Source organism: Chanodichthys erythropterus, chromosome 6, assembly GCF_024489055.1.
Source record: "Chanodichthys erythropterus isolate Z2021 chromosome 6, ASM2448905v1, whole genome shotgun sequence".
NCBI lineage: Eukaryota > Metazoa > Chordata > Actinopteri > Cypriniformes > Xenocyprididae > Chanodichthys > Chanodichthys erythropterus.
This window is the reverse complement of record NC_090226.1, coordinates 34,839,243-34,864,049: the sequence shown is the minus strand read 5'-3', so window position 1 is coordinate 34,864,049 and position 24,807 is coordinate 34,839,243. Positions and strand designations below refer to the sequence as shown.

The 24,807-nt window shown below is 37.1% G+C and overlaps 1 protein-coding gene across 7 annotated transcripts in view; it reads right to left on the bottom strand.

Moving 5' to 3' along the window:
• Positions 1-24,807, bottom strand: part of atp2b2 (ATPase plasma membrane Ca2+ transporting 2) — a 168,966-nt gene that overhangs the window by 26,245 nt on the left and 117,914 nt on the right. For 6 of the 7 annotated variants that reach the window (XM_067388773.1, XM_067388772.1, XM_067388777.1 and 3 more), the window contains exons 7-14: positions 23,907-23,939; positions 23,238-23,330; positions 20,978-21,019; positions 17,843-18,007; positions 17,530-17,744; positions 16,340-16,582; positions 6,224-6,465; positions 5,751-5,985 (exon numbers count right to left, since the gene is read on the bottom strand). In XM_067388773.1, coding sequence (XP_067244874.1) covers positions 5,751-5,985; positions 6,224-6,465; positions 16,340-16,582; positions 17,530-17,744; positions 17,843-18,007; positions 20,978-21,019; positions 23,238-23,330; positions 23,907-23,939 — 1,268 coding nt within the window. The remainder of the gene's footprint in view (positions 1-5,750; positions 5,986-6,223; positions 6,466-16,339; positions 16,583-17,529; positions 17,745-17,842; positions 18,008-20,977; positions 21,020-23,237; positions 23,331-23,906; positions 23,940-24,807) is intronic. The other variant, XM_067388774.1, reaches the window with a different exon arrangement.

Sequence of the window (24,807 nt, the reverse complement as noted above, 5' to 3'; positions counted from 1 at the left end):
TAGAAGGATGGATGGAATGACAGAAGGATGGATGGAATGATAGAAGGATGGATGGATGGAATGATAGAAGGATGAATGGATGGATGGAATGACAGAAGGATGGATGGATTGATAGAAGGATGGATGGATGATGGAATGACAGAAGGATGGATGGATTGATAGAAGGATAGATGGATGGAATGATAGAAGGATGAATGGATGATGGAATGACAGAAGGATGGATGGATGGAATGATAGAAGGATGAATGGATGATGGAATGACAGAAGGATGGATGGAATGACAGAAGGATGGATGGATTGATAGAAGGATGGATGGATTGATAGAAGGATAGATGGATGGAATGGTAGAAGGATGGATGGATGGATGGATGGATGGATGGATGGATGGATGGATGAAATGATAGAAGCATTAATGAATGGATGATGGAATGATAGAAGGATGGATGGAATGACAGAAGGATGGATGGAATGATAGAAGGATGAATGGATGATGGAATGACAGAATGATGGATGGATTGATAGAAGGATGGATGGATTGATAGAAGGATGGATGGATGGAATGATAGAAGGATGAATGGATGGATGGAATGACAGAAGGATGGATGGATTGATAGAAGGATGGATGGATGATGGAATGACAGAAGGATGGATGGAATGACAGAAGGATGGATGGATTGATAGAAGGATAGATGGATGGAATGATAGAATGATGAATGGATGATGGAATGACAGAAGGATGGATGGATTGATAGAAGGATGGATGGATGGAATGATAGAAGGATGAATGGATGATGGAATGACAGAAGGATGGATGGAATGACAGAAGGATGGATGGATTGATAGAAGGATGGATGGATTGATAGAAGGATAGATGGATGGAATGGTAGAAGGATGGATGGATGGATGGATGGATGGATGGATGGATGAAATGATAGAAGCATTAATGAATGGATGGATGGAATGATAGAAGGATGGATGGATGGAATGATAGAAGGATGAATGGATGATGGAATGACAGAATGATGGATGGATTGATAGAAGGATGGATGGATTGATAGAAGGATGGATGGATGGAATGATAGAAGGATGAATGGATGGATGGAATGACAGAATGATGGATGGATTGATAGAAGGATGGATGGATGATGGAATGACAGAAGGATGGATGGAATGACAGAAGGATGGATGGATTGATAGAAGGATAGATGGATGGAATGATAGAAGGATGAATGGATGATGGAATGACAGAAGGATGGATGGATTGATAGAAGGATGGATGGATGGAATGATAGAAGGATGAATGGATGGATGGAATGACAGAAGGATGGATGGATTGATAGAAGGATGGATGGATGGAATGATAGAAGGATGAATGGATGGATGGAATGACAGAAGGATGGATGGATGGAATGATAGAAGGATGAATGGATGGAATGACAGAAGGATGGATGGAATGACAGAAGGATGGATGGATTGATAGAAGGATGGATGGATTGATAGAAGGATAGATGGATGGAATGGTAGAAGGATGGATGGATGGATGGATGGATGGATGGATGAAATGATAGAAGCATTAATGAATGGATGGATGGAATGATAGAAGGATGGATGGATGGAATGATAGAAGGATGAATGGATGATGGAATGACAGAATGATGGATGGATTGATAGAAGGATGGATGGATTGATAGAAGGATGGATGGATGGAATGATAGAAGGATGAATGGATGGATGGAATGACAGAATGATGGATGGATTGATAGAAGGATGGATGGATGATGGAATGACAGAAGGATGGATGGAATGACAGAAGGATGGATGGATTGATAGAAGGATAGATGGATGGAATGATAGAAGGATGAATGGATGATGGAATGACAGAAGGATGGATGGATTGATAGAAGGATGGATGGATGGAATGATAGAAGGATGAATGGATGGAATGATAGAAGGATGAATGGATGGATGGAATGACAGAAGGATGGATGGATTGATAGAAGGATGGATGGAATGACAGAAGGATGGATGGAATGATAGAAGGATGAATGGATGGATGGAATGACAGAAGGATGGATGGAATGACAGAAGGATGGATGGATTGATAGAAGGATGGATGGATGGAATGATAGAAGGATGGATGGATTGATAGAAGGATAGATGGATGGAATGACAGAAGGATGAATGGATTGATAGAAGGATAGATGGATGGAATGATAGAAGGATGAATGGATTGATAGAAGGATAGATGGATGGAATGACAGAAGGATGGATGGATTGATAGAAGGATGGATGGATGGAATGATAGAAGGATGGATGGATTGATAAAAGGATAGATGGATGGAATGACAGAAGGATGAATGGATTGATAGAAGGATGGATGGATTGATAGAAGGATAGATGGATGGAATGATAGAAGGATGGATGGATTGATAGAAGGATAGATGGATGGAATGACAGAAGGATGGATGGATTGATAGAAGGATGGATGGAATGATAGAAGGATAGATGGATGGAATGACAGAAGGATGAATGGATTGATAGAAGGATGGATGGATTGATAGAAGGATAGATGGATGGAATGATAGAAGGATGGATGGATTGATAGAAGGATAGATGGATGGAATGACAGAAGGATGAATGGATTGATAGAAGGATAGATGGATGGAATGACAGAAGGATGGATGGATTGATAGAAGGATGGATGGAATGACAGAAGGATGGATGGATGGATGGAATGACAGAAGGATGGATGGATGAATGATGGAAGGATAGATGGATATTTGACAATTTATTATGTTTCATTATTACAGTAATTTAGACTTTTACAGACTTAGTACGAATGATCATTTACAGAATAAGCTCAGCTGACATGAAAATAATACACAAATTGTGCACAACAAAATGAACACATAATGACACATAATTGTTTTGCACGAATGTGAATCCGACACAGAACAATCCCAGAGGTTCTGGTAACGGGGCCGGTCTAGACACTAAAGCGAGAGATGATATCTGCTTGACTAGACGTCCAAGTATTTCTGAGAAACCTAAAGACAACCCGGTCCTGCTTAACTCATCAAGAGAAGAGGAAGAGCCTCATCAATTAAACACAACGGCAGAGGAAGGTGACGTGGTAACATTAGACATTTAAGACTAATGGATTTGTTTACGGATTCTTAAGTTTCGGCTGTTTATTAGGGAAAGGAATGGCTCACGTGTCCCGACAGGTAACAGAAGGCACCAAATCTGTGTCACCATCGTAACTGAGTTTTCAAAGTGTTATTACACAAACCGACTCAGTTTTCACAATCCAAAGCAGATAACAGAGGGTTAATTTTGCAGTCAGAATTCATCAATGTTCCTTCATTCATTCTGTTTCACCGCAGATGTTACTTTCTGTAAGAAGCCTTCAGCAAACTGACAATTACTGAGCGTGGCTGTAGAGACGGAGAACGAGAGCAAAGAAACAGCGGGATAAAAAGAGGAGGTTGAATAATGCAGCAGTATAGACGCTTCTTCAGTCCCCGTGTGTGAAGATGTACGATCGTTTCAGGACATGATCTCAAATTGCATCTGATGCAAAATCTCCACCAAATTCCCAATATTTTCCTGCAACCTCAAAGCACATTGACTAGACATTGTTTTTGCAAGTGCAAGACCAAAACACCTTATCATCCATTATCGCTTTTATACATCTGGGTCAAGTTTACCGTTTTAATGCAACATATGAAGTGAGCTGCTGTGTGTTTATCAGTGTGTGTCCTTACTATTATACTAATGTTTGTGTTTGATTATCCATACGTCATTTTACGGAAAAATCACGAGTATCAAATATGATCATCAAGCTTTTATTTGATCACCTCTCAATCAGCATTGTATTGCATTTCATTATATGATTTAAAACTGCAAAGCTTTGATCATAAAACTAAACATTTAAATCATCTAAGTCATATTATTTATATGTATTTATATGACTGATATTTATATGTACAGTTGCATGAAAAATAATGGGAATATTATTTTAAATAAAGCTTCTATACACTTGCAGAATCTGTGAAAATGTGAAAAATTTTAACAAAATGCATGTTATTTTTTATTTAGTACTGGCATTTTACATAAAAGATGAAAACTTTTGAACAGGATTTTTTCTTTAACATTTTTTTCTTATTTTGTTGAAATATCTTCTTTTTTTTCATTTAGTACTGCCCTTCGGAAGCAACAAAAGATGCATGTTTCCCTGAAGACAAATTAAGTACAATATACCTTTATCTTCAAATTCAAAAGGTTTTCATCCCCGACTCTTAATGCATTTTGTTTCTTTCTGGAGCATCAGTGAATGTTTGAACCTTTTTTAATAGTTGTGTTTGAGTCCCTCAGTTGAAAACACAGATCTCAAAATCATCCAGTCACTGCTGGAAAGGGTTCAAATATGCAAAAATGCTTGAAAACTGAAGAATCTGCAGGAGCTGGAGGATTTTTCTGAAGAACAGAGCTCAGTTTAACTGCTCAGAACAAACAAGAGACTCATGAACAACCATCACAAAACACAAAAACAGTCGTGGATCATCAGGTGACCACACACAGTATTGAGAATCAATGCTTCACATACTTATGAATGGGGTTCATTTAATAAATTCAGATATTTTTGTTATGTTTTATGTAAATGATCTTACTCAGGACAGTACTAAATAAAAAATATTTCTTAATTAAGTGCTTTTTCTTAATTTAAAATAAATATCATTATAGGCCTATCCATTTCTGATAATTCCAGGTTGCTATGTTGCGCAGGTTGTTCACACCACGAGAAATATATTTCATTCTCTCAACATAGGATCTCGATGTCATGACTTCAGATCGTTTGGGCACGACATAAGAATGATGATCTGGAGGCCACGACTTATCAGATTTCCATGACAAAACTAAGTGAACCGAACATGTCCCCTCCTGGTCACTGTACTTATTCAGTTTTTTTCTTTTATATTTTCTCTAAAGGTTCAATAAATGTCAATAAAAAGTGTTTTTTTTTTCAGACTATCATTTCATATGACAGGTGTGTATTAAAGGGTTAGTTTACCCAAAAATGAAAAGAGCTTTACGAATCGAATCAGTGAATCGGAGCGCCAAAGTCACATGATTTCAGCAGTTTAGGAGATCCGAATCACTAATTCGAAATAAAAAATTCATAAAGCTCAGAAGCTGAATGAAGCAGTGTTTTGAAATCGCCCATCACTAGATTTTGTTGAAAAGTCATTATTTCATTTTTTTGGTGCACAAAAAGTATTCTTGTCGCTTTATAATATTAAGATAGAACCACTGAACTCACATGAACTGATTCAAATATATTTTTAGTACCTTTATGGATCTTGAGAGGTTGAATGTCAGTGCTGTGAACCTCACTGAGCCATCTGATTTCATCAAATATATATTAATTTGTGTTTTTGGGTGAACTAACCCTTTAAGACTAAAAACACCATGAGAACCCTGTTGCATTTCATTTGCATTTCATGCAAAAATGAGTCTTAAGCGAAGGAACGTGTCTGATGAGGGTTAGAAGATGCTGAAACCAGACTAATTATATAGTACAAGCTTCATTATGTCAAGAAGTCGTTCAAGTAATCAATTTTGATATGACTTTGCACATCCTTAGAGGCAGAGGTCACATCATATGCGTGTTTTCATGCATAAAATGCAAAACATTTCAAATAACAATCATTTAATATGCCATGATCAAACGTGAAGAAAGTTCTCACCTCGGGTCTGACAGGATCCTCAATTCCAACAACACATATTGCGGTCAGCTCGGTCAAGATGTTGTTTTCGTCATCCCAGTTGGGCTCAGGGTCTCCGGAAAAGTCCCGGTAGGCCACGCAGATGGTTCTGAGTCCGCTGCAGGCCATGGGTTCGATCACTTTCTTCACCATCTCGTCCCTGTCCCTCGGCCTGAAAGCGCGAGGTTCGCCCACCTCGTTCAGGATGTAAGAACACCTGAACCGAACACACCAAAGTCACACGTTCACATGACGCAAAGTGGATATACACATTCCTTTCATTACAGCTATTTCTGAGGACACGTCCTCATTATGTAATTCTGCAAAGAGCATATCTAAATGATTCCAGGCACATGAAGCTATAGTAATTCAACATAATGTCCCTCCATTTGCTATTGAAATGCTTTTATGAAAAATTGTAGCTAGCCATCGGAAAGCTGATGAAAGGAGCTCACTTTTTAAGGATGATTTCTGACGCTCCTTTGCTGTACATTCTGAAGTTTCCGTCTGGAAGCTTGATGACGGTGCTCATTGACTTCCTCACAGAGTTGAATGTGTACACCTTGTAGAGTTTCTCCTCTGGGATCTGGTTCCGAACGGTCTGGTAGTCTCGTTTCAGGTCAAGGACCAGTCCCAGCAGGCCACACTCGGTTTTGTTGCCCACTTGTTTGGGAAGACCTCCATCCTTATCTGCAGGCTGGAACGATAGAAAGCCAGAGAGAATTCAGATACCTGCTGCAAGTTTGCTGAGGTAGTTTATAAAGTTTCTTTTCCATTCATCACAGCCATATCAACAGCTTGGGTCCCTAACAGAAGGAGAACAGGAGATTTTTTTTTTTTTTTTTTTTTTTTTTTTTACAGAGTTTTGCCCAGCAGCTCTGCATTAATTTTCCTCAGACATTCTGGTTTAGATTTGTAATGAATCTCAAACACAAAGTATTAAACTTCAACAGGAACCGCTTTACATACAGACTCCATTCAAGCTTTGATTTGTAGAATTCATTCTTAGGTGTGCATACATACTAAAATTAATCTCTTCGTGCATTTGCATGCTGAATTGTGTGTTTGTTTGTTTTGTTTTTTCTCTTACCTATATTTATAACCTCCTTTGCAAAGATAAAGTATGTGGTTGAATCGTGCATTGCGTCCAAAGTTACTTACAGTACATTTATAACAAGGAGCCGTTTGCACTGACACAGTCACTTTACTGTTCTTCAAACACCTCTACATGTGATCCAAATTGTCTTTCAAAGGAAAAGTGTCTTCTTTAAACAGATTAAAAATTAAACAGATTTTCCGTCTGTGTCCATGGACTTTTATTTGTATATTCTTTTGTCTTATTTCGCCTGTGTTCAATTACAGTGTGTTTAATTCCTGTTTACATGGTTGTCGTAGTTATTCATTGTTTCATTGTTTAACTGATTAGAGCTTACCTGTTGTATATTATGTTCATCATCCTGTGCACTTCAGTTTCTTCAGTTATTGTCTTGTGTTAAAGAGGACCTATTATGCTCCTTTTCACAAGATGTAATATCAGTCTCTGGTGTCTCCAGAATGTGAAGTTTCAGCTCAAAATCCCCCACAGATCATTTATTATAGCTTGTCAAATTTACCTCTATTTGGGTGTGAGCAAAAACACACCATTTGTGTGTGTGTCCCTTTAAATGCAAATGAGCTGCTGCTCCAGAAGAGGGCGGAGCTTTAACAGCTCAACAACAACAAAGCTGGAGAATCTCACGCAGCCAAAATGAGGAAAGTGTTCAGCCTTACATTGTTCAAACCGGAGTCGACACTGATGGAGAGACTCAGGAAGAAGTTACAACTTTTAGACGTTTCTGAATGGTTAGTGGATAAATTGATGTAGTTGCTGTGGAGTTGATTCAACTCATCCACTAGCATGTGCCGTCATGTTCATCTTTTGTGTTGAATTGATCCTCGTTTGTGAAGCAGTCCGGCGTAAAATGACGGCATGACAACAACACTCGACTACAACAACTCTTCCTCTTCTCTAAAGCAGCCCAACATGGCCCCGCCCCCTTTGTTGTGTGTTCTTGGGGGCGGGGTTTATGTAAATTTTGGGATATGTGATGTCACTAATCCAGGAAGAAGCTCGTTGTAGTCCCTACCAGCCGTTTCTGTAGATAATATCTCCTTTGCATTGAACTTTGAGTGTCGTAACTTTGCAGATGTTGTTTATTCTCAAACAGCAACATTACACACTAACTAAAGTTAAAAAATTTAAAACATAATCAAGGACCCCTTTAACGTTACATCCTGGTATGTCCCTTTGTTGAGTTCCTAGAGCTTATTAAATGATATTTCATCGATTATCTTTGTCAAGCCTCATTGATCTGGATCGTCTAGTCAAGCCAATAGTATCTTTTACATATGAACGCTTGAAAAAGCCTCAAAAATAAATAAACCAAAGTTTCATACATTAATAATTTCAGATCACAAAACCTATTTAAATCTATTTGATCAAACATTCCTGCAAATAATATCCTGCTAGAATTACTTCAGGCAATTCAAGTTTATTATCTGTTTACTGATGGGAAGAAATTATGAAATGCCCATAGAGACCATGATTGTGAATTAACTTTACTGATTTACTTTTCCACTATTTTTTAATATCCAGGCTTGGCGATATCCAGCATGGATCACTGTATGCTCTTAAAAAAGCTTCAGTGTAGTTCTATATAGAACTTTAATGTTCTTGACTCATTTTAAAGAACCCTTTATGCCAAAAAGGTTAAAATGATTGCATAATACTTTAATGTTAAATGGGATTATGGGATTTAGATTTGTTCTAGTGATAAAGTATATTTACAAGCTGTTCAGAAAATGTAATCAAAATAGAAAAATGAATTATTTAATTAATTGATTTTATATGAATTCATTCAAAATAAATCCGTAGAATGACCCCATGATGGAAACCCCTAAACGGTTCTATATATGAAGTGCCTGACGGAACCCTTTAAGGTTCTATAAGGTTCTAGAACCTTTTCTTCTAAGAGTGGCTACACTGCGATGTAAGAAACCCAAGATGGCTCAGAGGCGATTTTTGTAAGCTGTAAATGAGAACTGAGAAATTTAGCAATTTAATCAAAGAAGAAGAGTTTTTGATTTAGGTATTACTACTTTCTGGCATCAGACATGTGAATGCATTATCATGTGACTGACTTGTTTACATATCATTGGCTAATTGGGTAAATAGAAACTGGAGGTAAACAGAGGGTAGAAATCTACATTACACTCTTAGCCCGGATTTTATATTTACTTAAAAATATAATTACAATATACTTAAAATATTTAAGTTTGGTTGCATTACTTATAAAATATAAGTAAATTCTACTAATTTGTGGGTGTATTTGAATGTGTTAATAAATGTAAGTTAAATGCACTTGAATTATGAAGTTTTTCTCCTGACCACGCCTCCTTCACACTGGTTTGCGGCAGGTAATGACGCCATTTTGTCGTAGTGTGTATGAATTCAAGGAGCTGTTGATGAGCAGTTGGAACATTTGTTTTGGCAGTTCTACAGACATTTTTTCCAAACATTTACCTTTTTATAGTTTTTCACCAAAGGAGAAAATCAAAATTTTTAAGTTACCATCATCGAGGTCAGGGTTTATTTTAGTTGAGCTCTTGACCCTTAACTTTTTAATATTAGATTTTGTTTGGGCAGTTTTAACTGCATTAAAACCAACCAGACAAGCAAAGTTAAGAGATGATCAGGTGGTGTTGGTTATGTTTTCACATAATCATTATTTGATCTTAATCACTGAACTCATTTAGAGCCCAGTTAGATTTACATTATTGATTACAGCAGCACTGTGATTCTACAGCAGAGGATCAACTTCTACAATACAATTTTTTTTTTTAAGTTTTCCTTATCACAAAAAAAAAAAAAATATATATATATATATATATATATATATATATATATATATATATATATATATATATATATATATATATATATATATATATATATATATATATTAGGCACATACAGACATCAAGAATCAGCCTGTGAATCTCAACGACGGTGACAAGCAACATGTTCTGATAAACAGATCAACTCTGAACATTAGAAAACAAGCTACTAAAAAGTCACAGAAAAACAGCAAAATTTAAATAGTGAGAATAAAGAAAATTACTAAGACAATTCAGCTCATAATTTATTCATGCAGCAATGCATGATGGGAGGCATGGATGAATTTTGATTGGTGGCAAGTTAACTTGCTTAGTACATTGAACTTAAATATACTAGTTGTAATAACTACAAAGTAATTAATATTACAAAATATTTTAAGTTAAACGAACTCGAATTATTAAGTTCACATTACTTAATCATTACATTTACTTATTTAAGTAAATTCAACTTATCCGGGCTAACAGTGTATGACTGAAGCTAAATTATGTTTTTGCCACAAGAACTTTACTTGCTTTACTAAGTGTGCCTAAAGGTGAAAAAAACAAAATACATTAAAAATGCATGATATGACCCCTTTAAGTGTCTCATATTTGCTCACCTGGGTCATTCAAAACTGCTCATGCGTTTGATGCGGATTTCACAGCACCCTTCAGAGAGGCGCTGGCAAGCAACGCTCTCCTGAACAGCTGTCTTCTCCCTGGTCAGCACGCACTCCTACGAACCACGGCATATGGCAAAACATGCACTGGCAGCACTACTTCCTCTTTACGGACCTATTCGGCTCCTGCGCTCCACACGGGCCCTCGCTCTATTCTTCTTCTCACTGCAGGGGCCGCGGAGGCCCTCTGGTGTCCCCTAGAAGGTCATTTTTATAGCACCTCTTTGATTTCACAGAGTTACCTGCACTGACAGTGACAGCCCCTGCCTCAGGTCGTGAGGGGAGCGCTTTGCCAAAGCTGATTGGCTTAAATGAATGAGTGGCAGGCCGAGGAATCGCAGAGAGGCTTTGGCAGAGTCCCTGAGCCACATGGAGCGGCTGCAGCCGGACAAACGACTTTGCCCAAAATGAGTCACAACTTATCAAACACGAGACAGCAAGATATTTCACCTTGTCATGGGCATGATGAAAAAACTGCTCCCAAAATAGCGTTTAATTTTACAAAGGAGCTTCAAAGGGCAGTATTTTTTCCAGCATGTGACTAGTAGGAGACATTTTGTCTAAGCATAAGCATGGAAATATCATGACGATATACACCTGGGATGTATCCTGATTTTGCAGAGCTAGATGAGTTTCTAGGTCAGCATATTTTGTTGATCCTGGAACAACATTACTGTCTGAAAATTTAGTCCTAACCCTATCCCTTCCCTTAAACCTCACTGTGCCCAGAAGTTATCCCTAAAATCATTGGGAAATGGTAGGTGAATAACACTGATGTAGAAGCACCTAAACCTGGCTATAAGCCTCAACTAGACATTGCCCCTCAAATCTGATGGGTTGAATATAATGTTGATCAAAGATGTTGATCCAGGAACATGTTGTACTTGGCAAAATCAGGTTCTGCATGATGAGCAACTCTAAAAAAAAACCTGAAATACACCTGAAAAATCTAAACCTAACCTAAAGTTGCATCTGAAAGCTGAAAAATGCTTCCCTTCGCAGGCAACATACGGAGGTAAGATAGCAAAAAGGCATGTCCAAATTCAATGATCTTGTCGCAACCTGTCTACTGAGATACCTTCATCTGAGCAAAGTTTGAAGCAAAATAGATGTACCCTTCACTGCCTATGATATTCCACAATCCTGTGCATGTCAGAGCTAAAAATAAATATGAAAGTTGCAGTTGGATGTCAGTTTGTGTGTAAATGTACTTTTTTGACCAACTTTTTCCACTTTTGCTGTCATTTCTAGCAAGAAATTAGTATTGCAATAATTAAATATTTGCAATGTTCTTACCAAAGATCTCTTTATTTTGTTGTAGATCATTAAACCGTTATGCTGCCTCAAAAGCTGAAATCAGTTAAGGGAGGAACAAGTCAGCTGAAAGTCAGATTTCAGATGCAATGGGATTTTTAATGATCACAGAGAGTCAGGTTTAAAAGGAGGAGTGATGACAGAGGAAGACTGTTGTTTTATTATATTTATATGCGGCAGTCGTCCATGAGGGGCTGCCGCTTACTTCAGTTTATTTTGTCATTAAAGTTACACTGATGGTTTGCTGGTTTTAGCCTCCTTCTTCCCTGAACTTGTTACAATGCTGATCCAGCAACATGTCTTATCATAGTACTGAATGATATTCATGTGTACCTTTTTATTGCAGGTAACAGGTATCTGAATGGAATATTTATTCATATTCATCTAGACGAGTGCCTGTGTGGAGTCACTGAATGAACATTCACCACTTTGTTAAAGGTAATGGACCTGTTCCCAGATTCCCAAGCAGAAGCCAATTAAAATCACATCGAGCATGAATTAAACACATGCAACAACATGTAAACCCCAAACTGATACTTTGTGCTTAAAAGATGGGCCAACTGCATCTGGCTTTGGTGTAAATAAGAATCCAGAGTTTACAAAAACACACTGCAGCCAGTGACCTACAGAACAGTCCTGAAACACACACACGGCCGCATTCGGACTTCCAATCAAGAATTGATGGGAGCCCGGGAACATGACATCAGTGTCAGACCTGACCTCTCCAATCAGAGGGCCAGAAGGTCTGACGGAGCAGGTGGTAGAAGCAACCTGAGATCAGTGCGACAGGAAGTCTCCGCAGAGCTCAGACTACCGGCTGAAGTATCAGTGTACATGCCAAGAGCATCACCTGTACCATGTGTCCTACTCCGATTTCAGGATTCCACTAACTCTTTCGTGGCTGCATACCGCCGATCGGTCATACCGGTGAGACACGGTACATAACCACTCTAAATTATGAATGCTAAATCTGTATCAAGTAGCTACAGGTAAAAGTTTAATTTAACACTACACAGCTGCTTCAAATTAGGTGGGCAGCCGTTGCGCCTGATAGCATGAAATTTCCAGTCATTTGGCCCAGAAAGGATTTTCTTTTTCCAGACAATGCTAGTTAATGTTTTCACATTGGACTAAAACTTACTGACTTTACTCACACAGTTCATAACAACTTTTCCCCTTGCTTTGTGTGATTGGCCTACAAAAAATGCTTATAAATCTCTCGTTATGCTATGCTGTTTCCAAATATTGGATTCAACCTTTTTGTCAACTTGTTTTCTTGCAGTAATTACAGGTTTTGTATTTCTTTTTGGAACTGATTGATCATAGACCTCATTGATCTAAGTTTATGCACCTCCATTATTTTCAGGTGAATAAGTTTGAGTGAACTTTATTCACTCAAAAACTGAGGTGCATGTGCTCAGATGATCTAACAGTTCCAAAAATAAATACAAAACCTGTGCTGACTGAAAGAAAACAAGTTGACAAAAAGATTGAACCCAATATTTGATGATAATGAAGCATAACGAGTGATTTTTTGATTGGGAACACCAAATTAGGTAAAGGATTTTCGATACAGAACAAGGGTTAAACGTAAACCTACAATGTCTGCCCTGCTGAAAAATCCAGCATGAATTTGATGCTGATCCAGGCTGGTTTATGTTGGTCAGAGCTGATGGCCTAGCACAGTCATGTTCTCAAGCAAAACTGAGCTGGTTTAGATGGTCCACCAGCAACCCCATGCTGGTCCCAGCATGCAAACCATTCCTTATGCTGGTCACCAGCAGGTTGAGTTGGGAAGTAGACTTTGGAAAGTTTCCTGAAGCAGTTTCTGAGTCTTAGGTGAGGAGAAGGTCATCCGTTAATTACATAATGTAGCAGTTAAACAATGTAGCTTGGTGGATCTCTCCAGGGATACAGAGTTCTGCTCATTTCAGTCAATGTGAAATGATATGCTTATCCGAGTCTGGTTTTGTATGGTTATGAAAGCTCTTAGTCCTGGTCTCCAGGGACGGGTTCTGTGTGGTGTGCTAGTCTGCTGAGAGGGGGCGTTCACAAGGCCTGCTTTCAGCTTCTAGGCATCTTAAAGCGAGATACAGAAAAGATCTGATTCCAGCTCCCAGAACCAAGAGGAACTCACATGTTGTGACTATTGTCTCAACTGTTTCCTTGCAGACTGTTCTTTTTTGGAAACCAACCCAATTTGGCGCTCAAAAATACACATTGATTATTCTGCAGCGTTCTTGATTGTCAAAGAGCATACAGCACATATGGAAACGTACACATGAAAAGGTCTAATGTAAACACAGTCCTAATTCCTATAAACTAGGATTTCATCTGTGCGTTACTCTATGTAGGACAGCTTTTCCGTTTATTTGAAGCAAACATTCTCTCCTGAACTATCAAGACACCGAACAGTTGTGAGCATATTCCTTATTTGGAATACATACAGTAGACTTTTGCCATAGAAGGAGGATTTTGTCTTAGAAGAACCATTTAAGAACCTTTCAGTGATCAGTTCTTACAAGAAGCATTTTTCTTAGTGTGAAAAATATATTGATAAACAAATACGATATCATTGTAATAATAAATAAATGGATCACTTTCAGAACGATTATTTTTTTTCAGCTGATGAAAGATTAAAAACATTGACAGCCAATCAGAATCCATCCTAGCATTTAAAGCAGCAGGTGACAAAACCGCAGCATGCTTAGAATAAACTGGACGATATCGGCTGCTAATATAGTTATCTTCATAGTTATTGTTCTTGGTGTGAAGACTGTGAACAGGCTTTTAGAGTGTTTGACTGACATGAGGGTGATGTTTCATATATTTCTGCTGACCTTATGCTAGCTTGTGGCTTTAACTCCCTCGGGTCGGCGGTCACGCCGGCGTGATCACCGCGTTTTTTTTCTAACCAGTGTGAAAGAGACTCAAAATATTCTGTCAATGTCGCACATACAATTAAGAGTTATACACCATTTTAATCTGTGGAATATCTTCTTTTATTTGTGTACACTCAGAGTAAAAACAGAATGTTGTGCTTTTTGTAAAATAAAGAAAACTAACATGATGCATGATCGCTAATCTCCCTCTGAACGAAGTCCAATCTGATAGTTCTCAGAAAATGAACTGTAACTTAGTGAATACTAATCACAAAAAAATTAGACATGTCTAAAAAAAAGTTGAAATGTCAGGTTTTAAATCGTGTAAGTCAAATCGAAAACAAATATTCTGTGTTTATGTAATCTGTATGAAAAGAGAGCCATGTCAAAGTCCGTGATTCAGCTCATTATCCGCTAATGCGGCCTGCATGCATACATCGTCTCAATCGTGTATTTATTGTCTTGAAAAGTGTATTGAATAGCCATAGTTAGCAATCTCTGGCCTCTGTTAGTTCGGTTAGTTCCTGGATTGCCTATTCTTCTTTAGCAGGCATTTGTGGACAAAAGGGGCAGAGCGCCCTCCGGCTGCAAGTATGAGTTGAAAACACAGTATCCAGCGCTCATAGTAATGACAATAAATCCTGAATAAATATTACTCCTCTGTATAGAAAATTGACAAACATATGAGAATCCATCAATATTTCTCCAAATGTGCATGCTTTTAAGCTAAATATGAACATATGAAATGCCATAGAGGTAACATAATTGTTCAGACACTTTGCATCACAGAAATACATTATATTTTAAAGAATATAATAGATTACCATTATTTTAAATTGTAATAATATTTCACAGTATTGCTGTTTTTTTTTTTCTGTATGTTTGATTTACACCATGATGAGATTTGAGACATGATCAACAGAGGGTTTTTTCACAGCCTACCTGACTGAAAGAGCTCATTATTTATGCAGGTCATTAGAGCTCTTTATGCGATTCATTTGTCTTCTCAGGTGAGAATCACCCATTATTCATGATGATTCACGCCTCCACGCATACAGTGTTTCTTGACCAAAGATGTTTTTGAAAATTTAAATCTCTCTATTGTTTTATATGAACAAGCAGGCAGCATAATTTTTACCTCATTTTGAAGCAAAAACTCTAGTCTACAACCTCAAATACACAGAAGTCTTGTGAACACAGATTTAATATATATTTTTTGGCTTTATTTCAGTGACTTAAGTTTTTTGTTTTTTCAATAACCACGCATAAACGTTATTCCTTCAAAAACACAAACATGTACATACATGTTCCTCACATATTATGGTAGCCAAGTTTGTGCTGAATACAGTGTAATGACACTTTTGTCATTTATATGTTTATGAACAACTGAAAAAAGCACAAATGTCAGGGCATGTCAAAACTTCTCCGGGGCCCCAAAATTCTCAGACCCCTGAGGGTTAATGTAAAATGTAAAGTCGCCATTTGGATACTTAAAATACTTAAAAAGTCTAGGACTGATGGTTTGACTCATGTTAAATACAAGATCTTGGACAAAAATTAATGCAACACTTGATGGTAATAAATGTTGTGAAGTTGCATAAGGAAAAGCTAAAGGCGGTCCAACAAAATATAAGAGTGTGCAAATTTTTGGGGGCTAGGCAGTGTATATACTGTAAGTAACAGCTTGTGTTTATACATTATTAACATTAAAGTCTATATTGTTGCAAAGCTGAAATAACACTGGGGTTAGCCAAATATCTAATAGGGTTTTATTTCTCACCAGTATTTTTGTAGTGTAGGCGCTGTTGAGGGATATAGCGTTGACCAGTGTTTCCAGAGTTTTGGCGGGGATGGAGCTGGGATCTGGTATCTCTTTGTAATGGACATCAGCCACAAAGCATTCCACTGCTGTCATTCGGTTGGTGGTCAGCGTCCCAGTCTTGTCTGAGCAGATAGCTGTGGCATTGCCCATGGTCTCGCAAGCGTCCAGATGGCGTACCAAATTGTTATCCTTCATCATTTTCTAGCAGCACAGACAAAAAAAAAAAAAGTATTAGTCATATTTGCGAAACTACATGACTGATACAGATAATTAGATAACATAACATCTTGTGGAAGAGTACATTCTGGATATGTCTAAAAACTGTGATGCACTGTACACTGTATGCCATTTTGGTTGTTTTTAATGCAACACCACAAAGATCAAGTGAGAAAGTTTTCATGGAATTCATGTAATAATGAGTTTGACATTAATGTGAATTCACAGAACACGAAATTGTGGTAATTTCAACATGGCATGAACACAGCATATTGCTCACAGTTGCTTCGACCCATTGGTTATTGACTGGGTTTTTTACCATTGCACTCTTAATGAAGACTGCCGTTTCACTGGAAGATCAAGTTATGCCATTTTGATTACAAACTATGAGATCAAACTTAAAAAAATTAAATAAAATAAAAATGCATGGATGAATCGTTCACTATAAAATACATTTTCATTTCAACATTAAAGAGAGCATGCACAGGATCCAAAGAACGTGGGAGACTACTGGAGGCAAGCGGAAATGAGATTTATGAAAAATCTCTCAGACTGTGTCTGAAATCGCCCCCTGTACCCTTAAATAGGCCACTTTTTGAGGGGACAGCCATTTGTAGTGGAGTCCGATACCACGTTATCGAGTGCACTCATTCAATCCCATAATGCACCGCAAAAACGAGTGTACAACCGATGTATGCTCTGTGAGAATCGCATGCCAAAATGTCTGACCAGAAGATGGCGCCCACAGCTGAATCATCCAATATTTGACGAATAATGGATGTGAATAGCATGTACTCTGAAACTGTGTTGGTATTAAAAGTGTCCCTATGATGCCCAAATTGCACTCTGGGTAGAGCTCATTAGGTTCATTTAATGTCAAAGTATTAAACTAGATCTGAAGATGGTGCATTTTTCACGATGAACAAGTGTACCTTCACAGAGTAGGCCAGAGAGATGGTAACAGCCAGAGGAAGGCCTTCAGGAACAGCTACCACCAGGACTGTAACACCAATGATGAAGAATTTGACAAAATACTGAATGTAGACCGGAGTGCACTCCGGCAGCCACGGCCTCTTCTGAAGCACAAAGTTATCGATCGCAAAGTAAAGCACCAGGATGATGACTGTAATGGCAGACATCACCAAACCTGAGGGGCAGATCGCATCAAACACTGCATTAGTTCTCCACTGGTATAATAAAACACTGCAAAATACAAAACACAATCCTCCAAACAACACGCAGCACCTGCTTTGCCGATTTGCACAGCCAGCTTTGTCAGTTTTCCTTGCAGGACGGACTTCTCTTTCTTGGAGACATTGGCTTTCTTCTTCTCTTTTTCATCGGTTTCTCCACCCTCCGCGCTCTTGAGGGGCTGCATCTCCATTGCCGCAGCACCATCCTGCTTTTTCACTGTAACAATCACAGGAACACACATGTTGGTTATGGGCCGTCTGACCTACTAATGCTGGACCTTGTTGTGAGGGAATCACAAAATAAGAATAAACCAGAGTTTGAACTCTACTGTTGGGTTTATTTATGTTTGTTTGTATATAAATAGTAAATGTAATGACTGAATGACCGTCATGTGCTACTAGCCACCAGGTGCACTTACAATTCCAACAGAAGTCAACATTTCAAGAAGACCATTAATCTTCAATTACTTTAGGCTACAAAATCAGCAAACCACCAGATTAATACGTTATTTTGAGTAGGAATCATGAGGCGGTGAATGAATTTTACATTTATCCAGGAACTCAATTAAACCGCAATCCTGGTAACATTACATGGTTGAGAGACGTCTGCTCTACTGCAAAACCTTTTCATGGGATCTGATGACACAAGGTGGGTATCAAGTTATATGGGACAAAACATCCTGAAGTCTTGTTTAAAGGGAGAGTTCACCCAAAAATATAAGGTCTGTTAACATTCACTTTCATTTTGTTTCAAACCTGTATGACTTTCTTTCGGCTGTAGAGCACAAACGGAGAAAGTGTCATGGTCGGACGAGCAAACACACAATATTTTTTTACTAGATACTATTGTTATTTTGTAACAGAATGTAGTTTTAAGAGTTTTTAGTTGAGAACATAGTTGTTTACACCTCAGATATGCGATTTATAGGTAAAAATAGTGCTATTTGAAAATGTGTTCAGACGATTTAGGAGATGCGAGCTTTAGTCTGTCAGCGTCCATTCAGTGCTCATGTACCTGCCGAGAACAGCTTCATCTCAGCCAGTGCTTCAGGAATTTGCCGCTGGCTCTTATGTAAATAGTGTTTAAACATGAGTTATAATTCGTTTTGGGTATATACAAACTTACATAGTCTTATTAATCTCTTACCTGTTCCAGAGCTAACAGATTTGGCTTAAAGGCTATATTAAGTTTCATAACTTTATATTTACATTGAAATTAAATCCTGTACTTACTAGAGCGCTGCTTTTGTACGTTTGACTGAACTGTTTGCTTGTGTTTATTTCCTATTTTACTTCTCATACTGTTATAATGGCTATTGTTGTTCATTTAAATATTACTGTTCAATAAATATTTTATATAAATAACATGCTGTATTTTTTGGTATCTGTGATTTCGGCTTCAGTGGAAGTTACATTAATACACCATGAGATGGCAGCAAAGACTGTCTTTATGAGCGAGTCAGTCAGTCGCAAAGACTTTTATATTGAAATGGGCTGAAACAAGGAAACAAGGATGTTGTTTTTACTTCAAACAACATCTTATGAGACACAACTGACAAATGCATTGACTAGCGCTGTCATGGGAAATCCTCTTAAATGTTAAAAGGACAAAGACAAATTTGCTTTCCTCAGCAGTCATTCAAACTGATTTGGTGATTATGAATATAAGATATCAGCTAGATGCAGTTAAAACACTCGCTCAGTCGATCTCTCTCTCATAATACTCTACATGTTAAAATCAGATTCCTCACAAAAGAGGGTTTTTAAAGACAATCGGTTGTTGTTCTTATTTATGTACACACTAGTGCCGTCGAACTGTTGTATAAACGCAATATCACGCGAGTAGCCATGCAATATGGCTGTATATTAGCACGGCTGTGACTTGGCCGTGGGTAATCAAAGCATGCTGATATACAACCATATTGCATGGCTACGGTTGGAGTTTGGAGTATATATATATGTATCTGGATGTTTTGAACATTCAGAGAACATTCAGGAATAATGTTTCCGCAACTTAATGGAAACGTTAGAAAAACGTTCTTAGAACATATTTTTGTTAGCTGGGAAAGCATCAATAAAAGTATCATAATAGTCATGAATATGACTTTACACTATATTCCAAGTCTTCTGACTTTACAAGGTTTTAAAAATTACGTAAAATTTTTATGCCTTTAGGATACCTTTATACTGCTTCTGTATGCTTTTTGAAGCTTGAACGCTTCAGTCCTTATACATTGTAACTGAATGGAAAAGAGCGACCGGCACATTCTTCACAATATCATCTTTTGTGTTCCGCAGAAGAAAGAAAGTCAGACACATTTGAAATGACACAAGGGCGAGTAAATGATGTCATAAAATTATGACTTGCTTATTTTTACTTTTGGATGAAAGTTTTCCTTTAAGACAAAAGATGCAGTTTTACACTACTTGTGTAATTTTTGCCACCTTCTGATGCAACCCCAGTCAGCGCAACTGTACAAACAAGTAATGCCTCCATAGACAATTATATCCTTGTTAAACTAAACTAAATATATGTAGCATCTACTATCTAAATGCATTCATATTGTGCCCCAAGTTCATAGACACAGTTACTCATACATAAAGTTTATGAGTACTATTTTTCATGTTTGGATTGGCACTTATATGTATTATCAATATATCTACTAATAGAGTTGTAAACATAAAACCTTTTGCATATATTCATAACACCACAGGTGACTGAGTTCAATACTGAACACACAACAATGCCATAGCCAGACTCTATCATGTGAACAACACTTAATGGCAAACGTATTAATAAATGTATTTATAAATACAAGTAAAGTAATTTGCAAAATATGAGGTAGCTGCTACCAAATACATTTTTGTTGTCAATATTTCAATACACTTATTGAACTTTCACTATTATTTGAAAACCTCTGGATATTTTTGTCGACGTAACCACAGTAACCACAGAGCGAAAACCATTAGACTACAGACTTCAAAAAACTCAGTGAAATATACAGTTCATCATTAAAATGATTCAAGAATTCGACAAGGACAGGAAGTGTGAGGTTATCGAGAGACCCTGACGCACACATGAGAAGCGGCACAAACAGACGAGCTGACATCTGAACCGGCTCGAAAGGAACGGAGGAATAAAATCATGGTGAGCGCTCAAACCAGCGGTAAAGTGAAAGCAGGTTACCTTTGGTCTGGTTGTTCTCCATATTTCCATCCTGCATTTTACCTAAGATGAAGGCATCCACAGACACAGGACAAAAATAACAGAAAGCAGACGATAAAACATTCATCACATGGACATTACAGTGAAATCAAATTAAAAAGGAAGACAGAGAATGAGAATTTATCAACATCATTGTGAGTCACATACATAACATAGAGTTGTTTCATAGTGAAGTTTTGAGATGTATTATGGCTTTGGTAAAAAGCGCATCAATATCAGATGTAGCAAAAGCTACCATCCATATATAAATGTTGTGTAAATAAATCTTGATTACTTGCATGTGTTTGTTGGTATTTGAAGTGAATGCAGTATGTGTGTTTGCTCCAACATAAATGGATGTTCTGTTGTGTGTTTTCATGTCATTTTGACAGGAGTGCCATGGAATATCTAATATGTATAAATCATTTTACACTCTTTTCTTGGTTTGTCACTATGATTTGTCATAGAGGAAGAATTGGGAAGTAGCTGTTCAAAAGATATTCCATGGAGGATAAATGGAAGAGAAACACTCAACACAATGAGGACAAGAGAAACAGCACAACTCTACTGGACATGCAGGAAGAAGAACTGCTACAGAACAGCCATGCAACGGCACGGGAGGAAAGCCACTTCACCACTGCAGAGGGTTGGTTAAAAGAATAGGAGGAACGGAAAGAGCCAAAAATTCAAAGTACTGTAGTGTGGGAACTATATGGCACTTTTGTCTTAAATACGGGTGACATTTTCAGGAAATCAGTCTAGGGTTTGGAGTCAAGAACTGGTTTCATAATAAAAAATAAATAAATAAATAAAATAAAATAAAATAAAATAATAATAATAATAATAATTAAAATAATAATAATAATAATAATAATAATTAAAATAATAATAATAATAATAATAATAATAAAAACAATAATAAAATAAAATAAATTAATAAAATACAATAATAAAATAATAAAATAAAATAAAATAAAAATAAAATAATAAAAATAAAACAATAAAATAAAATAATAAAATAAAAAATAATAAAATAAATAAAATAAAATGAAATAATAATAAAAAATAAAACATAAAATAAAAATAAAATAAAATAAAATAATAAATAATAAAAAATAAAATAAAACAATACAAAATAAAATAAAATAAAATAATAAAATAAAATAAAATAAAACAATAATAAAATAAAATAAAATAATAAAATAAAATAAAATAATAAAAAATAAAACAATAAAATAAAATAAAATAAATAAAACACCGGAACCAAAATAGTTTCCTATCGTTTGCTTTGCTTTGCTTTTAAGGAAAGTCATTTGCATTCATTGTATGGTGGAAATTAGATTATAGGTTATATTTACAAAATAACAACAAATGAAGGAGTGACATTAACTTGTGTTCTGCATTAACTTTGCATTTATTTGACCAAAAATACAGTAAAAACAGTGAAATATTATTACAATTTAAAATAAGTATTTTCTATGTGAATATATAGTAAAATATATAGTAAAATAATATATAGTAATATAAAGTGTAATTTATTCCTGTGATCAAAGCTGAATTTTCAGCATCATTACTCCAGTCTTGCTGCTCAAGAAACATATATGATTATTATCAGTGCTGAAAACAGTTGTGCTGCTTGATACATTATATTTTTCAGGATGAATAGAAAGGCCAAAAGAACAGCATTTATTTGAAATACATTTTTTTATATAATATAATAAATGTCTTTACTGTCACTTTTGACCAATTTAATGTGTCCTTGTTGAAAAAAAGTATTAATTTCTTTAGAAAAAGAAACAACGAACAGTAGTATATGCGTGCTACAATTTAGCAAACAAATAACATGTTATAAAACCACAAATTTCAATTATAGTTCACATAATATCATATTCAAATTTACCCTTGTATCATAAATTATATTCCATCACCCAAAAACTACACAATAAGTCACGATTTTCTTTTCGAAATGTGAAATATACCCACTAAAACTTAAGTCAGATGCAGTGCCGTTCTAATTTAGCTTATGCTTAAGTTCCGGTTTATTTCAATAAATGGGACAATCCACATTGTGTAACTGCTGTTGGCACACATAAAAATAAAGGAATAGGAAGGGTAGAAGAGGGAAAGGAGTTGGCGATCAGAGGTGTCATGCACTGAGAGGACAGGAAAGGAAGATCAAGACAACTGGAGAAGGAGAGGCGGAGCCAGTGAGTGACGGACAGCGGAGGTCTGCTCAACCTACCATTGACTAGGCTGGTATTACCAGGGGCATTTGCGCTTGCCGCACCATCGGTAGCTATAGTTGCGATGGGGTGTGAGGAGGGATGGGAGCAGTCTAGCCGGTAATAATGAACAAAAGTAGCATAGTTATCACGATTAGTATTCTCTCAATACACTGCTGTCAACTGAAAGAATGACATCAATGGGAAAAAACACTGCAACATAAGACAGGTTACACATAATATGGCAGACAAAAAGACACGATGATCAATGGCACAAATAGCTAGCTTTGACAGATGTCCGTCATTTATATCCAAATGCTATGTGCACGACCAATTACGGTAAGTAAATATGAACAGGTGATTCAAAAAATTAAAGTAAAAACATGCTTCAAAATCAAATCCAAGTGCTTCAATCACAACAGTCTACAAGCTGTAGGGTGTCAGACTACGAGACTACGAAACCGTGATCAATCTGATATCAATCTATCCGGGAATCAGCCGTCCATCACAACCCCCATATCGTCATCTATGTGGGATGAAATGCATTTCTTTGAATACTTAAAAAGAGCTTCTTTTTAAGTGAAAGATCACGGTTGCTAAAGCAGGGTTCGGGAGGGAAGAGCAGGTTTAGTGTGGAAATAAATGACCGTTACTGCGGATATCCTCGGGTACAGAGATGCATACTCTACCTGCCAGCTGATGGCCGTCCTCCAGAGCCTGACCTGTGTGGCAGTTTGCAGAATAACAAACACATAAGGCCTTATGCTGACAAACGCTGTGGGCAGCACATACTACCCAACCAGAAAAAGCACTTGAAGTAGCCGCTGTGCGCGCACAAAACTGGGGAAACAACCGTACGCTTAAAGGCTGAATCTCTGATTGAGCTGCACGTTTTTTGTTTTTTTTTGTCATGAAACTTTATTTGCTGTGCAAAACTCATCAGCATGTGGGTGATTGGCAGGTGCTGCTGGAGACCAAACGTAACAGCACACACCGCTCCTCGATTTCAGATATCAAACCTGTGGGATGAGTTACGCACCATAGTTTAAAGACCCCCTGTGGTGAAAATCAAGCGTTTAATGTTGTTTATGTGGTGTTTTTAATATGCTTTAACACAAACCATGAGCAAATTCATCAGTCAGCACCATTGCTGAGTGTTTAAAACTGCCGTGAACCAAAGACAGACTGAAAAACGCGGTTTGTTAACTACGATGCAAAGCAGGGGAGTCTCAAGAGAAGCCAAGTTATCCCGGTATATTTTTAGCTGTTTTATATCATAGTCAAGCAAAAGACTAATCATATTAATTACCGTTATGTGTCCGACGCTGCAGAGAACGATACATAAAACCCATTACCATTCTGATACTCTTTCACAGCTTCTGAATTAGTTTCTGCCGCAAACATATATGGCTGAATTATACCAGTGTTTCAATGTTCCATTGCCGTTTACTACAATAAAGTTGACCGAGTGGATCGCTGAGCTGGTGTGATTGAGTGGAGGCGGGGCTAATTTGCATATTTATGGTACTGCGTATACTAAACGAGGCAAGGGTTACATTCAAGATATTTTAAGGCATAAAGAAATTATTT